Source organism: Drosophila subpulchrella, chromosome X (assembly GCF_014743375.2).
Source record: "Drosophila subpulchrella strain 33 F10 #4 breed RU33 chromosome X, RU_Dsub_v1.1 Primary Assembly, whole genome shotgun sequence".
Lineage (NCBI taxonomy): Eukaryota > Metazoa > Arthropoda > Insecta > Diptera > Drosophilidae > Drosophila > Drosophila subpulchrella.
This window is the reverse complement of record NC_050613.1, coordinates 19,500,706-19,517,505: the sequence shown is the minus strand read 5'-3', so window position 1 is coordinate 19,517,505 and position 16,800 is coordinate 19,500,706. Positions and strand designations below refer to the sequence as shown.

The following is a 16,800-nucleotide window of genomic DNA, read 5'->3' as shown; positions in this document are numbered from 1 at the left end:
GGGTGGGGCCACATGCAATTTTTATTTTATTTAAATGTAATTATCTGCTTGAACACAAAAAAATGCTCATCACGATGAGCAGCAGCGGCAACCAAAACAACAACAACATCAACAACAGCAACAGCAGTACAACACACATCACACACACGTACAGACAAAAAAAATCCATTAAAATTGTGCAGGAAATATAATCAAAAAAACAAAAGATGCGAGCAAAAAAAGAAAATATAAAGGGAAAATCGCCAGCACAAAAAAAAAAAAACAGGAGGAGTAACAAAAAACATCACACATTCAGATGGCCAGAAAGTAAAGCGGGTGGGGAAAGAGGGGGGAAAAAAGGATCTGGGGGAATGGTAACGCACCTACCACCAGTGCAAAAAGTAAGATTGCAGAGGAGAGGGGGATGCTGGAAACAGGATACTGGATACTGGACACTGGACAGTGGACTCTCCACCAACAACCCATGAAGGGGGCCAGCAGGCGTGGCCTTTTTGTGCTCATTTGCCACGCACTTTGGGCAACTGCAACTGCAACTGCAAATGCGGATGCAACTGCGGATGCAACTGCAGCTAGGCCTACGCCAATCGACCAGCGACCAGGATCGGGATCGGAACCACGACCAGGACGAGCCTGCCACCAATGACGTGTTGCCTTTTCGATTTATTTTTCGACAGCCTCCCTGTCTCCCTGTCTCCCTATCCCCCCCTATTATCCCCCCATCTCCCAGCACGAACTGCCTATATACCAGCGTCACACACACAGCATACCATGCCTCATATGTACTGCCCCATGCGCCAGTGTGTGTGTGTGCGCCTCCCTTTTTTTTCTGCAGCGCAGTTTTCGTTTACTTTTTGGCGGCCGAAAAATGTTCAAAAATAAAACGAATCGCGCCCGCATTACGTGCGACACCCGCACACTCCACCCACCGTCCATCGCCCATCGCCCACCACCACCCCCTCGGCCATCGCCCACCATCCACCCACTTCCCTTTTACTCCCCCTCGGCAGGAGGTTCACAGGACCCGGACCACAACAACAGCAGCGTCATCGGCTCGCAAATTTATCGAATTCTTTAATGGCAAGTGGAGTTTGGGGATGGTGGACTGGGGATTGGGGATGGTGGACGTGAGATTGGGGATTGGAATATGCCCAAAATCTGCGATTATGGATCGCGGATAAACAAAGATTACAAATGGAACGCATATTTTTAAGTTTTTGAAAGAGCACCAATCAAATAGGCAAACCTTGGGCATTTATAATACTAAGGCTTGAGGTCAATCGACAAAATATATATATTGTGATTTATAACAAAAAAATTGAGGAAAGAAGAAAATACAAGTAGACTTACGGTTTAGATTTGTCCAAACCGGATATAAAAGCTACTTCGTGCTTAGGCCGCTTTTTTTTTCTTGAACTAGTTCCATAAGTCTTAATCTTAATTCTATAAATAACTTAAACATCATAAGAATAATAACATTTTTGAGGATAGTATTATAATATATGGACATCCAAGTCTTTAATTATAGTGTACCCAGAAAACGAAACTTAATTAAATACCTTTATATTTAACAATTTCACATTTCTTAAGAGGTAAAAGCTTAAAACATTTTTAATGCAGCACTTATATATAAGTTAATTGGCACATTTAAAAGTAATCAACGTAGTTAGTTGTAAAACACCACCCTTTAAAACCGTTTAAATCAAATAATACGTATTAACAATTATTTTAACTTCCTGAACATTTATTTAAAAAAATAAAGGTGTTCTCAATTTTTTTTTGTATGAGACATCAAATTGTTTAATCATAAATTATTTTGCTAAATAAAGCACCATAAATTGATTCATAATTTCTCCATTTATTTTTTTTTAGGAAATAACCATTCTGAGGAATTCAGCATGCGACAAAAAATGTTTGACGAAGATTTCGAAGAATGGAACTGACATGTTTAATCTATTGCAACATGCATTGATAGTAAGTATTTTACACTTCATTTGATATGTGATTCGAGTATAAATAGGTTATTCTAAGAACAAATGGGAATATATTATATTTTGCAAGCGCTTAGACTAAAAAAAGACCTTAAACTTAGGAGTTATAAGTAATAACTGATTACCAAGAAAATTTCTCTGCCTTTGTATTTTAGGAGAAATTAACTGAAGGTAATAAGTTGCCTTGTCTTCTTTTAAGTAGCTTTTCCTAAAATATAAGTTCAAAGTAATTATATATGCTAACAGTTCTTATACTTTTCTGGGTGTAGCCCTATCGAAAAAGGAATATCTTATAGTTGATTCTAGAAAGTGCATCTAAATCAGGCTTTTCGCACCCACTAAAAAACGGAGCTCAGTTGCCAGAAATGGATATTGTGCCCAGCCTGAGGGCGATTCTGTTTCGGGACTGAGCTGTTTAATTTGACCAGATTTCCTAGCTGCAACTCACAGGGAAAGGGAGAAAGTAGAAAGTAGAAGAGAGAGGGGAGAGGGGAGAAGGCGAGGCGGCTCTTTGAGGCTGTTGTGCAATAATTAAAATCATGTTAGATGCTTTGTGGCTGTGGATGCAATTGCTGCAGCTTGCAGCTCGTGTGTTTTTCTGGCTGCTGACAGGCGGCGACAAGCTCAAAGCGACATAATTCTTCCAGTATACCAATCCGCCCAACCACCCATCCGGCATTTTCTGCATTCCAAATTCGGTTGGAGTCCATGAGTCCATCCGTTCAACCGCTTTTGAGCTGCATCTGCTGCAGCGGGATATTAAAAACCAACTTTGATGCGTCTTTGATTTTAGTCGCTGTCGCCGCTGCGCCTTTCATCTTTTTTGTTATTTCTTATTTTGTATATTGTATTTCGTATTTTTTTGTGGCTTCACTGCGGGCGATTAAAAACGCCGTTTGGCCACGATTGTGTGTCCCCAATGGACATGGGCATAGTTTCCACATCCACATCCACTCATCCATCGGAGGGGTACAGTTGCCCGCTTTTCTATGCAGGGGGTCCCTTTTGAGCGGTGGTTGGTCATGGTAACGTAAAGTAATATCACGTAAATCCCACTGTGAGCCGGACAAAGGGCCAGAATCGCTGACCCCTGACCCCCACCCAACCCCCCAAAAACCATGCCCAATTTGGCGACCATTCGTGAAACGCCGAAATCATTTCCAGCGCTATAAAAACTTTTGCATTAAAATGGCAAACAACCGCTGCTAGTCACCTTATCTAAAACGCGTTGAAATCGCCCAATACAATGGTAAACCCAATGGGGGTGGCTCTATGCCAAAGCTCCAAAAGGGGTTGGGAGTGGGGGTGGGGATTTCCAGGTGGCAACCCTTTAATTCTTATCCTTTTTTTGTTTTTTGGGCACGTTTTTTATTTAATGTGCGCATTTCACACATGTCCACGATTGCGGTGGCGTCGACGCCAGCCGCGACCGAAGCTGAGGCACTGCAGCCGGCGCTCTAGAGGATTCGGATGGGGGGGTTCGAGTGGAGTGGACCAACTTTTTATCGATCTGCCGCATGGTAATGAGGGGGAGATGGGTCGCCAAATACGCCTAGAGTGGCTGATGCCGCGTCAAATGTTTGTTGCTGCCCCGTGAGGCGTCAGCGGATGGGTTCTCCATGGGTTTTCAGGGGTTTTCAGGGGTTTTCAGGGGGGTGGCACTAGGCAAGCGTTGGTAAAAACACGAAAAAACCAAAGCAAACCAAACCAAACCCAACCAAACCCAACCAAACAAAACAAAACAAAAGGGAACCCAAAGCCCAAGTGATTAATTCAGCATGCGAATATTCATATGTGCAAGGCCCATCAGCCCATCAGAACCCAGAACCCACTCCGAATCTGTACCCAAGGCAAGTCATGTAATGAGCAGAAATTTCCAGCCGTATTCGAAGCCCAAAAAAAAGACCCAAAAAATTGGGGTTGGGATGGTTCGGGGTCAGTGAAAAATGAGCGGACGCGAAAGGGGCAGCTTTCCCCCCTTCTTTCCGACCGCAGCTACTTTCTAATTAAGCGTGCTTAGTTGTCGTGGGTTACGCGGGTTTTTTGGCGGGGGAAGGGGGCAGGAGGAGAAGGGTCAAGAGGGGGAAGGGTCACTGGTCAGCCGAGCCCAACATGTCAGCCACAGACCTCCAATTTGGGTGGTGTGCACACGCATGTCTAAAATATCTAAATCGCCATTCGCGTTTATCTCTGTGTGTGTGTAGCGATGGGGGGTGGGGGTGTTAGTGGGGCTGAGGAAAAGTGTACATACTATTAGGTACGTCTGTACATACATAGAAGTGGGGGAGGGGGCTAGCTAGGGGGCTGAGGGTGCGAACCCTTTTTGTTTTCACTGACTGAATGATGTTGGCGAAAAAAGTTTCTAATGAAAACTCCCCAAAAAAAAATAAAAAGGGACGAAAGGCTCACACAAAGAGCCCCCAAACCTATACAGATGCAAAGGGTTGACTCACTAGAGGGGGTTTGGGGTTGGGGGTGCGGGGTTCCTCATTACACAACGCAAATATAATACATATATATATGGTAGGCAAGCTATGTATGCGAATATGAATATGCAAATAGAGCGCTGTCTCTTCGGCTGTATGTCTAAGCAGCAGACAAGTTGAAAGTGGAAGGGGCATGGGCAGGGGGCAGTTACATTTAGAAACCCCTAACGACACTGCAGCAGCCACTTGCATCCCTTAAAGGCCTCGCACAACACACATCGCACATCGCACACATACACGTGCACACCTTTTGGCGTGTGGCCATTGGTATTGGCATTGGCAGAACCCCCAACTGAGAGCCTCAGACTCCAGATTTCAGATTTCTCCCCTGCATTCTGGTTATCACATCTCGCTATCGGTAGCGCCTAGGCCTCCTGTCTCCGCAATTTGTGTAGTTCAAGTGCAGTTGGTAACCCACACCACTGCCACAGGAGCGACACATGTACAAGTGCTGGAATACTAGGAACACAACGGGGACATCAGCCAGGACAAGCTCTGGAATGAAAAGGAAGACAAGGAAGAAAAGGAGCTGAGCACAAAGGCCGCAGGACGAAACAAAAGACGACGTCTCCTCATCCTCATCCTCATCCTCCTCCCGGCTCACTTCATTTCACTTTTCATACTCGCACACAAACCCCCTCAATCTGAGACAAGTTTGTTTGGCATTCACCCAGCGAGGTGACCCACCACCCACTGAATCACCCACCCACCAAACCACCCACCGAACCACCTCCCATCATCCGGGAGGCTGCTTCAATAGCGTCTCAAACTTTTCGTTTCGTTCGCCTCGTTTTGTTGCATTGACAAATAATCCAGGCGTGCAGCTTGACCCCATACCATTTGGGTCGCCTTGAGTTCCCCGGAGTTGCTGCATCTGGACTTGTTTGCGTATTTCGACATTCATTAGCCTGTCGTGCAGACATCCCACATCCCACTTCCCACTTTCGAATGCAAATTACTTAGGGATATGAGTTTTCTTTTGTTTCCCTACTTTTTATTTAACCCGCCCTCCTCTGTCAAAGCGTCTGCTTAGTTTTAGTCCTGTTCACATCTGAATCTGCAGAATCCGGGGGTTTGAGTGGGAGCAACATATCAAACCCGGGCTAAAAATACCCATCATACGATAGCTTTAATAATATAATATGATATGATATGGAAAATTAAAAAAACTAAAGATCTGCACAGTATCGAATGAGGGTTGTTGTTGCATCTAGAATATTATCTTAGAATCTTTCCCTATTAAACCTCAATTTTTGGATCACAAAACTAATATAATATATCATATGATATTGAATATGAAAAAAAACTAAAGATCTGCACGGCATTTTAGGTTAAAATAAAATGATGGTTGTTGTTGCATCTAGAATAGTATTTTGGAATCTTTCCTTATTAGTCCTTAATTTTTGATCACAAAACGTTCAACTATTTAAACATTATTCCTATGAAACATGTTTAAATTATTTTAAAAATTACCAAAAACTTAGCTTTGGTTTATTTTTAAAATGTTTGTACCCAAACAGGATCATTTTCTTCTCAACAATGCAGATTTAATTGCTTATAACTACATGCATAGTTATATTATTGGCATTTTTACAAGTTTTTTTATTTGTAGATTATTTTTTCGCCGATTTTTTAAGTTTTTCGAATATTTTGTTCTCATTTTTTATTTACACACAGCCAAATAACTCAAAAATATAAGTAGGGTGATTACTAAAACAATTTTTTTGTAAGAGGGGCTATTATTTTTTTCGCAGCTGTGAATGTGATCACACATCTTTTCGCCTTACGAAATTATTATTGCTTATGATCTAATCAAAAGAAAAATAATTATTATATGTACCAATATTTTTGTTGATTATCCTCCCAATTGCCACCGCTCTTGCATCCTGTAAAATCCCTGCCTACCAGCCGCACAAGTGGAGTGGCAGGAATGAATGTCAGACATGTGAAGAGACCTCCTAATCCGGCTGCCCAATTTGCCGGCTCCTTGGAGAGGCGTCAAGCGCTTCGTTGTTCCTACAGGAAAGTGAAACTTGCAGTGGGGGTGGTGATAGGGGTGAAAGGTGGTAATAGGGGGGGTGGCAAGGGGAGTGCGAGAAAGTGTGCGTCATCAGTACAAGGGGGTGTGCTTAGGCGTTGCAGCTTTTCCGGCTGCAAAATGGGGTTAAATTGCACAGAAATCACGCGTCACGTATGCCCCACTCCTTGCAACACCCCTTCTTCCCCCTTGCGCCCCCACCCCTGCAACAGCATCATCACACACACAGAGAACAGGCGCTTTGTTTGGGAGCACTTAACACGGCGTTGCCGGCGATGACGACATGCACTTGAGCCTCACAAAGGCCTAGCCCATCCCCCATCCCCCATCCCGCATCCCCAAATCCTCCATCCCCTGCTGCAAACATTGCACAGTTAGATGCACTAGACAGCCACGAGACGAGACGGATTCTAACCCTTTGGCGCTGATTCCACCCCCAAAAAAGGGGGCAGTGGAGGGGATGCATTAGAGTGCCGACTGCGCCGCCCGCTGCGACTGCAGCTGAGACGAGGCGAGACGAGACCCTTGTCATGTTGATATAGAAATTCTCGGCTGGCCGCGGCTTTAGTTGCACCACCAGAAGCGGCAGAAGCCCCATCCTGGCAGGTGTAAAAAAGGAGGGAAAGGAGGGAACCCCCTGGTGGAGATCGGGGGTATTATGTACCAGGGGTGCAAGGTGGCCAGGGGAGGCTGCAGCGAAAGTGAAACGGTGGTGGCTCCTGCCAGGACTGTCTTTATGCGCTCCGGGGCGGCTCAAGCCGATGGTAGATGGTAGATGGTAGATGGTAGATGGTAGATGGTAGATGGAGCTGCATCTCCCGGCTGCTGTGTGCACTTTCCTGCACTATTCAAAAGTGAACTCGAGTGGAGTGGCGGCCGTGCCGTCTGGGGGTGCCGAATGGGTTGAAGGACGTACGCGAGGCGACACGTCTGCCCCACAAGGGGTTGGCATTGGCATGGTGGCATGGTGGCATGGTGGCATGGTGGCATGGTGGCACGTTGGCATGGTGGCTTGGCCAGGAAGGGTGGCGCTCTGCACTGGCTGCACTGCAAAGATGCAAAGATGGCGATGCGACTACCATTGTCGAAGTCGTCGAGAGCGGCAAAGGGAAGTGCAAGTGGATATGGCAGTGGGATGGGAAATGGTAAACGGGATGGGAATTGGGCAGTGGGAAGGTGGGTAGTAGACCCAAGACGAGCAGATCCGAGGAAAGTCGAGGAAAGAAAAGTGAAAGCCCAGCTCCCAGTTCGCGATGCCCGTAAAAACCAATGAAATTTCGCTTAGGCTCGCTGCGTTCCTTTCTGGGCCGCGCTTTACGAGACCTCCGCGAGGTCAAAACTTCGAACCAAATAAGAGAGAACCGACTGGAACACTGTCAAAAAATAGCTTAGAAAAGAATTCTGTTAAAATATAAATAGATTCTAAACTGACTCGCAAAAAAAACGTATATGTAATTGACCAATATAATATAATAAATGATGCAACCTTTTAAATTGTTAATTTGATCCACGAAATAGTTACTCTCCCAACAACAAAATACCATTTTTTTGGTAGTTTCACTATTTTTTTTATAGTTTTTAACCTTTTTTTACAGTTTTGTAACTATTCGTATTGGTCAATTTTACCCACGTTCGCAAAGTCAGATCTAAAACGTTTACTAAAATTAACCAGAAGACCAGGAAGCTGTCCCAAAAATGTTTGATTTTGACGCTATCCCAAGGATGCAAGAAGCTTTTTCTATAACTGATTTTAATAAAATGTTGTACTAAAACTTTTTTTATAAAAACGAGGATACAATTTTGCTAACTTTTCACTTTATACTTTTATTATTTACGTATTTATTATGTTTGATATATTTACATTTAGTTTTACATTTTACCCCTCGAAAGTCTTATTTCAAAAAGGTTGAAATATTAATTTCCTGTTCTGATTTTCTTCCAGATTGCCTGCAAAAACAGATTGTTTCCAGTGCTCGGTTATGGACGGGCCAGATCGGAATGAACTTGAAGTAAAAGCCAGAAACGCACTAATGTCCTTCGACGACTGGACTGGCAAATAAAAAGTTTGCCGCTACAGTGCCCCCACCTCCGCTGCGGTGGTCTCATGTGCGCGGCGACAAAGTTTTTATTCCTTTGTTTAGAATAAGCACAAGTGCGCACGTGTTCCGTTTGAGTCCGCTTTAGTGCAGCAGGGGCGGTTTGGAGGCTGGGTGGCTCGGAGGAGGCTGGGAATGGGTCTGCGCCTGCGATGCCGTTAAATTTTAATGCGCCCGTATCGATATGCGTGCATGGACCGCGCCCGCGCCAGCGGAATCTATAAAAGCCAAACTCGCGTGTCACCATCGCCACCTCCATCCGGCGATTCCTACTCCCTCTAATGCCGCCTGGTTGCCGGTGGTAGCTGCCGGTCGTGATAAGGCAATTGGCATCTGGAGGTTAGTTGCTGGGCCAACGAGGCAGGCAGCTGCACTCGCCTATGAATATCCCATGAGCTCACGCACTCCAACATTTGCTCGTACTTTGCATAAATTCGCAATGTCGCGACTTCTAATCAATAGCATCGAGCCGGGGGAACCGAAGTGGAGTGGAGAATTTGGAGGAAAGAAAAGCCCAGCCGGTGAGCATCGAAGTGTTCACCCCAAGTATTTCTAATACAATTTTAATTTTTTACATTTTAGTCACCGAAACCATAAGGATGAAATAAAAACATTGATTTCAGTCAACTAGCAAGGAAAACAAAAGTACAGTTTAATTACAAAATATATTAGTTATTATGTTTAATCACTTGTTTCACTAATTTTATAAACATTAATTTTAAAGTGTATATTTATTCAAAATTAAATAAAAACGAATTAATTACTATTGTATTTTTTTGGATATTGGTTTGAATAAAGCCTAAATTAAATTTCCCTAGCCTTTTAAAAAAAATGCTGCATACTTTTGGGCAGCTGATCGTAAAAGTTCAATTAATTTATATAGCATACTTTTGGGCATCTGATCGCAAAATTTCAATAGCAAGCTTGACATCTAGATGGCGCTAGTGTCGTCATAATTTTTGTCTTGAATATATTTTGTAGCATACTTTTGTGCGGCCGAAAAATTATTTTATATTGCGTGCATTTGGGCGCTGCCGAAAATTAAAATTGCACATCCACCTACTGTTATTTCTGTTCGCCTGGTACTTCAAATCGAAAATTCTCTCGATTTGCGTGACAAAATGATCAAAATCCAAAAAGTTTTGCGACAAATTTATTGATTTTGATTACCAGGCGAACATAATCGGCAGCAAGTGTCTGTTGGAAAATAACATTTCTGGAAATCAACCGTTAGTTGAGAACAAATTTTTAGATTGCATAGCCACCTACTGTAATTTATGTTCGCCTGGTACTTGAAATCGGAAATTCTCTCGATTTGCGCGACATTATGTATGATCAAAACCCAAAACGTTTCGTGATAAATTTATTGATTTTGAACAACAGGATAACATAAGCAGCAAGTGTCTGCTGGGTTTCAACATTTTATTTTCAAAAAAATAAACTAAATAAAAATAAATAAACTAAATGATTGTCAAAAAATATGTTTATTATTGGCGCTCTTGGCAAGATGAGAAATTCGTTTATAATTTGGGATGGGATAAGTGAAAAATATATTTTCAAAAACCAGGTGGTCTGCCCCAGATCCTCACGCCTTAACTAAAGGATATGGATTTAAAAGCTGTATATAATTACATAATATGTATTATTATATATAATTAAAATATCAGCTTATTTACAAGTACAAGTTGGGCTTTTAAAGTGTCCTTGCTGGGCTTTTTCCTTGCAGATTTCTAGACAATTCCCTGGTTTTGGTCCTTTGAAGCTTTTTCCCGGTGCTTTTGGATGCGTATCCTTGATTTCATGTACTACCGATACGTATCAGGAACACTCTAAATTGAGCTTTACATGTCCTGGGAACTTGCTGCTGTTCTGGAACAATGTCCTTGCTGTAACATCCCACCCAGTTACAGCTCTCAAGCTCCTCCAAAGGGCTTTAGGCCCAAAGCACAGCCGCAGGACGAAACTCGTTGGGGATGTTTTTTTTAGAAAAGGGTTCCAAGTTTATTCATATATATATTCATGTTGTGTGAGGGATTGTCCAGGCAGCCTGGACGAGGGATGGCGGGGATCCGGTCCAGCGCCAGCTGCAGCTGCGATCTGGGCGGGACTGGTCCTCTGCGTCTGCAGGGTACAGGGTACAGAGTACAGGGTGTGTAAAGTGGGTGTGAGTACATCCTTATCGGGGTTACAGTAGGGGTTAGGGGTTAGGTTATCGTATTATCTTTAGGGCTAGGGTTATCCGTACCTCTATCGGTATCTGTTGCCGTGTCTGTATTAACTTGCAGTTGCCTTTTCTCTGTATTGCTAAGTGCCGGACACAGCGTCCGGCATTCTTGGGCGCTGCGGTTCTACTACTCGCTAGTGTAAAGGTTCTCCGTCGAAATAATCCTCGTAAGCATAAGTTATACTCTATATAATCGGCACTGCACATGCCGTGCACGTAAAATAAGTCAAAATGGTTACAAAATGGGTACGAGTAGGTGGCGACGTTCTGGATCATTATCAATTTGTTTGTTTTCTTTTTTTGTGTATAAATAAGTAACTATTTAAAATTATATACATTCATGTACTTATCATATTATAGATATCATGCCTGTCTGTACAAAACGTCGCCGGATAGGTTTTTGTTAAACATTTTTCATTTCACATGTGTCTCTCCTCACTATCAATTTCCATGTATGTATGTATTTCCTTTGAGTGCAGGTTCACATAAATTCAGTCGTGATTCAATTGATTTCCTAAAGTTGATATCTTTGCTTTGCTTGTTTTTTTGTATTTCTAAAATAAAGCTCAAGGTAGTAAAACCGGGCCTACACAAAACGGAACACACACACGCTCGTATCTTATATCGTTCAACAGTACAACAGTACAACGGGCAGCTCTGTGGATCTAGAAACTCCGGGGTATTCGGATTTCGGATGCACGGATGAACTGTGCGACTCCTGCTTGGGTATTTGGTATCGGATCGGACACGTAAATGCAGCTCGAACCTAGTGTGCGCTACTGTCAGCTAGATGCTTAACCAAGGGAATCGCGACTGCTCCAGCGAAGTGTCCGCTGCGTCGTCAGGGTTGTTATTGTAAGCACGATAAAAACTACTAAGACTAACCCTACAAACTCCCGCTAAATGTGTATATACTAGCTTATTGAGTGCCCCAGCAGTGCCTGGGCAGCCCAGCAGGTCGGAAGGATCATGGATCCTCTGCTGGATAGCTGACCCACTGGCTGGCTGGTTTGCGCGCGTGCAGTTGAAGCTCGAAGCTGAGAAGCCTTGGCTATAGAGCGCAACAAAGCAGGGGCTAGTTTTTCGTATCTCATATCTCGTATAGTCGGGTCTATCTGGTTTACTACAAGTTGAACACATGCACGCCCGCACACACTCCGCACAGTGCCGTACAGCCGCTGCTGTGCCGCACTGTCCCGCAGAACTGCAGCTGCAGTACTGCAGTGAGCCAAGCGCAAAACGGCCACGAGGGCGAGAATCGCAGTGGTACCTGTTAACTTTGTCTCGAATGCAAATGAAGCGTAGTCTCCCTGCCGGCTCTGCTTGGGTGAGTCGATCCGGCTGATCTTGGTGGGTGATCTGTGGCTGTGGCTGTGGATCTGATGTATCCTGTATGGTGTGTGTGGTGGTAGTGGTGGTGGTGCTGGTGGGTGACTGTTGAGGCTTTCCTTGACTGCAGAATGCATCCAATTGGTGTGTTGGGTCGGTGTGGCTGATTGTGTTGGTTCTGATCGGGAATGAGTTGTTGTTGTTGTTTTTTGTTGATGACGGGGAGTTTGGTTTCAGTTTCTAGGATTGTATGTGAATATATAGCGCGTTTAAATTCCAAGACTGCAATTAAACAGAGAGAGAGATAGAGAGCATGAGTCACAGACAGGGAAGGAGTTTCACTAGAGTCCTAAATTTACACGAAACCCCTATGTACATATATATATAATCTACGTTTAATATATTGTGCGTTGCTAACGATGCGCAGCGGACCCAGGGTCCACCTTCCCTTCTGCTTTTACATAAGGTACACATATGCATGTCGACCTTCGATTTGCTGTCGAGTACTCGGCTCCGATGTCTAATGGTCACAAGACACAGTGCTCAGCGAGCGCCAGGTGATAACAGCACACCCGGAACGAGGGCCAGCAGCGAAAAAGAGTGAGAGGGCACGTGGTCGCTGCTCTGTGGATTGGCTTACATTCGCGATCCCTTCTGCTGCAGGACCTTGGCCCGGTCGTTGAGCTCCAGCTCTCGCCCGGCCGTCGTGCCGCACTCCTTGGAGACCACGCACAGGAACTCATTGTTTTCAAACGGCCCGTAGTTGGTGTACTGCATGCTGATCAGCTGCTCGAACCGCCAACCATCCGACAGTGTTGAGATCATCTGCAGTGGGAGAGTTACGTTCGCATGAGGTTTTTGCAGGTTTTTTGCAGGTGCAGATGACTCACCTGGGTCAGTTCCTGTTCGCGGCACTGCAACACACGATATACGCGCTTCTTGTCTGCATGCGGTCGCTGAAAGGATTGGCAGTAGGATTAGTAGGGGAATGAATGAGATGGCAGACGGCCGGTCTCTCACCTGATCCCTGTGCAGGATGCACTCCTTCAGCAGAGCTATCAGCTGTGTCACGTTGTAGAACTCAGCCTCCTCCAGCACGCCCTCCTCGGAGACGCCATCGAGCACCAGCTTGCCGTGGCGCAGATAGTTGAGCACGGGTGCAAAGTACTTGGGGTCTCTGTCGATTAGGTAGGCGCCTGTCTCGTCCTGTCAGTGAATGGGATTTGTAATTAGTATTTGCCTGGATTCACATGCGTTTGCTGTCCTGTTTCGTACTCTGTTTCTAGTTCAGACTTTGACTTTGATTCGAGTGGGTTCGGGGGGCTTGCCTGCCATAACAAACCACGCTCCCACCTGCACCTGCACCCCTTTGCAGCGGCAGCAGGTGAATGGGTAGCCGCTGTTACTTGGATGGCGCCCACTGTTGCTGCTGCTCGTCAGCTAGGGGCCGCTCTATTCGGGCTTCAGACAATTTAAGCGCCCGTTTAGGCAAGGTAATGGCCGATTGTCTGAATGCCTGGTGGTGGCTGCCTTAATTGGCGGACGTGTGGGGGTAGTGAGCACGGAATTTAATCAATAGCAAAAGGCGCGGACCGCGCAATAACAACACACTGCCTGCCACTCGAGCAAGCACACAGGGTGCAAAACTTTTTATTGAAAACTATTCGGGCATCGACAGGGGCTTATGGGGCAAGAGGAAAGTAGGCAGGCAGTAGGCAGGAGGAGCCAGTGGCCGCCGCCGCCGCCGTCAATGCTGTTTATACAAAGCGGAATAGGCAGAGCGGCTGTCTGTGCGCCTCTGGAATTTCTCGCTGCTTTGCTTGTTTGCAGTGGATTTATGGCTGCGGAGCCAGCGAAATGTTTGTTTGTCGATTGACCGTGTTCATGTTATGATTATTGTCATGATTATTTGGCCTGTCCCGTTTCCAAAGGGGGGCGTGCGACCTTCTGGTGGCGCCACCCACCAACCCACCGCCCACTCGGGGCCCAAGGCCTCTGTCGCTGCCTCTGCCTCTGCCCAGCAGCAAAATCAGGGCCTGTGACTGCACAAACTAGCACACTCGGCTGCAGCTGCAGTTAATGTAGGACACCCTGGCGCTCTCTCGCGCTCTCTGGGCCGTGTGCTCTTTGTTCCTGGCTCCTGGCCCCTGGCCCAGATCCCCGCCATTCCCCCCTGGCATGACCTGCATTGGGTCATGTGTGCACTTTTCGGACACTTTCTGATGGGCTTGTAATGACTGTAATGACCAATTACTTGGGGCCTGCGGCTATTAATACACAAGGGGGCTGTTGGGTGATGGGGATAGGGGGGTGATGGACACTCATGGAGGGAAGGGAAGACTCACCCGATCCGATATCAAGTCGCAGTCCTCCTGAATCAGGCGGGAGAGGAAGGAATTTGGGTCACGGGAGAGCGTCGTCTTGGTGGTGAGGAAGTAGGTGCCGCCCACGTTCAGCTTGACCCACTGGTCGGTGCCCTGTTTTTTCAGCACATTGGGGCTCTTGCGCGAGTTGACGAACACGGTGCTCATGGTTCTGCTGCCTCTGCTTCTGCTTCCGCTGAGGTGCTCCGCTGTTAACCTGCTGCTCCTGCTGCTGCTGCTGCTGCTCCTGCGGATGCGACGCCGTCCTGGTTGAGTGGGGACTGGTGGCTGCGTCAGTTCCGCTGGCGACCTCGACCTCGTCCTAGTCCTCTGCCTCTGCCTCGCTAACTGCCCGCTCTTATTGTCCACGCGATTCCGTTGCTTGCGATGGCGACTCAAGCCTCAGCTCATGCTTTTCCCTTCGCTCGCGTCTTTGTTGCGTTGCGTTTCGCTGCGTTGCGCCCTGTTGTCTGCGTCTCCGCCGTCGCCTGCGTCTACGTCGCTGCTTCTCTGCTTCCTTTCCACTCTGGGGTCACTCCACTTACGGCTCGCTGTTTTTCCTGCTCGTCGCCTTGCCTTTTTAGTTAACTTAATTTATTTAATTAATTCATTAATAAACAAGACTGCTATCGATATCAGGACTAACTGGACTTATCGGCCTATCGTCTAGTGGGACCGCGGAGGATATCACAAAATTATACTATTTTTCCTTACTCAAAATACCACAAATACGGTCCTTCTATAATGTGGGGTGGGTGTCATGGCTAGCTTAGCGGTGTCGCTTGTACTTCTGGTATATTCCCGTATTAATATACCGTATATACCAACGTATTTTACAAACGGTCTTACTAAAATGTGTGAGGGATGACTCCGCTAGATTGGTTGAGATATTTTCAACAGACTGTTTGTGACATAGCGCGTACACCCACCTATCGCTTCATATATGTTGCCGCCAATGGTGAGTTCTCAAATTTAAATTCAAACTTGAATTTGACTTAGCCGAGGGCGAGATCAACCAAAGATCAGTTAGTGCGTGGCCTTTAGACGATCACCATGGCTTTTCTGCCGCTTTCGCTGATGCTGCTGCTTCTGCTGGTCTGTGCCAGCGTCTCCTCCTCGCCGATGCTGTACAAACTGAATCCAGAAGAGAAATACGAGGCAGGTGGGTGCTCTGCAAGATATGTTTGTTAGCTCGGACACTTTTTATCCCCCAACCATTGTATCGGCAGACCTTGTGCCCGTCTCCTCCACCGTGATCCCGCTGACCGTGTTGGAGGTGAGCTACGGAGCAGGTGGCAAGCCCAGCGAGGAGTACAAGGCGGCCTACCTCCGCAAGTTGCGCAAACAGGTGCTCCAGCGGGCGGACAAGGGCAAGCAGAACCAGAACGATGAGGACGACGAGGCGGCGACCACTTTGCTGGCCCTGTCCGACTTGCCAGCCCCCGCAGATGCTCTGATCACAGGTGGGTTCTGGATCAATCCCATCTACTTGTAGCTAATCCTATCCCCATTGCATTGCAGTGAAGTCGCAGCAGCTGGAGAAGGCCAAAGTCAAGGCCGTCTGAAGGCGGACTGGGACCCAAGTGGAGTAACATGGTGCTGGTTTTTGAGCTGATGTCATGGCGTGCTTGGCATAAACAACAAATACAACAAAAACTAACCGAATCGCAGCAAATCTTGTTTTGGCTTCGGCCTAATTGGGCGTGTGTGGGCGTGGTGGTGGCTGTGAATGTGAATGACGCAGCCCCATGACGGGGCCAGAGGTACAGAGAACTCACAAAAAAGGGAGTCGCAGAGCTAACAGGAAGCTGACTGTTCCTGCTCGAAGCGGAAGGATGTCTGCTGTCAACGAAATCGAATCAAATCTAATGAGGCCCCTGCTCCCAAATCGATTGGCGGACTGTGATTGGAATTGGGATAACGACGATGATGGGATAACCTCCGCAGTCGCTGGGGGACATTAGCAGCAGCACCAGTAGTTTCGCCCTAGGTCAGAGGCTGAAAAATCAGAGCAGCAAGGAAGAGGGAGCTGGTCAAAGCATGGCAGCACAAAGAAAAACGAGGCATCAAGAAGCCAAAGGGGGGATTGGGATTGGGATTCCAGGGGGTGGGTGGGTATCTGATGTTGGATGTCTGCTGGCGTGTGCGTGCTTTTGAGGCCAGTTAGTCAATTCCCCACCCCACCTGCCATATCTTGCCATGCCTTTGCCTTTGCCGTTCGCCGTTTGCCTTTTCAGGATTCGAACTCGGACTCGGGACTCAGGTGAGACTTTCCT

General features: G+C 46.3%; 3 protein-coding genes across 4 annotated transcripts in view; 2 read left to right on the top strand and 1 right to left on the bottom strand.

The window, feature by feature from the left end:
* LOC119557217 (mucin-2) overlaps positions 1-9,336 on the top strand; it is a 115,597-nt gene extending 106,261 nt beyond the window's left edge. Inside the window, exons 9-11 of one of the 2 annotated variants that reach the window (XR_005220055.1) lie at positions 1,870-1,971; positions 8,455-9,129; positions 9,191-9,336. The gene's annotated coding sequence lies outside the window, so the exon portion shown is untranslated. The remainder of the gene's footprint in view (positions 1-1,869; positions 1,972-8,454; positions 9,130-9,190) is intronic. The other variant, XR_005220056.1, reaches the window with a different exon arrangement.
* Positions 9,337-10,231: 895 nt separating this feature from the next.
* Positions 10,232-15,180, bottom strand: LOC119557244 (BTB/POZ domain-containing protein KCTD5). Its single transcript, XM_037869929.1, has 5 exons — positions 14,507-15,180; positions 13,182-13,367; positions 13,052-13,117; positions 12,802-12,986; positions 10,232-12,443 (listed from the first exon to the last, which is right to left on the bottom strand). Exons 1-5 carry the CDS (start codon positions 14,690-14,692, stop codon positions 12,431-12,433), a joined length of 636 nt encoding a protein of 211 aa, XP_037725857.1. The 5' UTR covers positions 14,693-15,180; the 3' UTR covers positions 10,232-12,430.
* Positions 15,181-15,538: 358 nt separating this feature from the next.
* On the top strand, positions 15,539-16,199 carry LOC119557247. Its single transcript, XM_037869933.1, has 3 exons — positions 15,539-15,686; positions 15,754-15,987; positions 16,046-16,199. The coding sequence occupies exons 1-3, from the start codon at positions 15,578-15,580 to the stop codon at positions 16,087-16,089; spliced, it is 387 nt and encodes a 128-aa protein (XP_037725861.1). The 5' UTR covers positions 15,539-15,577; the 3' UTR covers positions 16,090-16,199.
* The last annotated feature ends 601 nt before the right edge of the window (positions 16,200-16,800 follow it).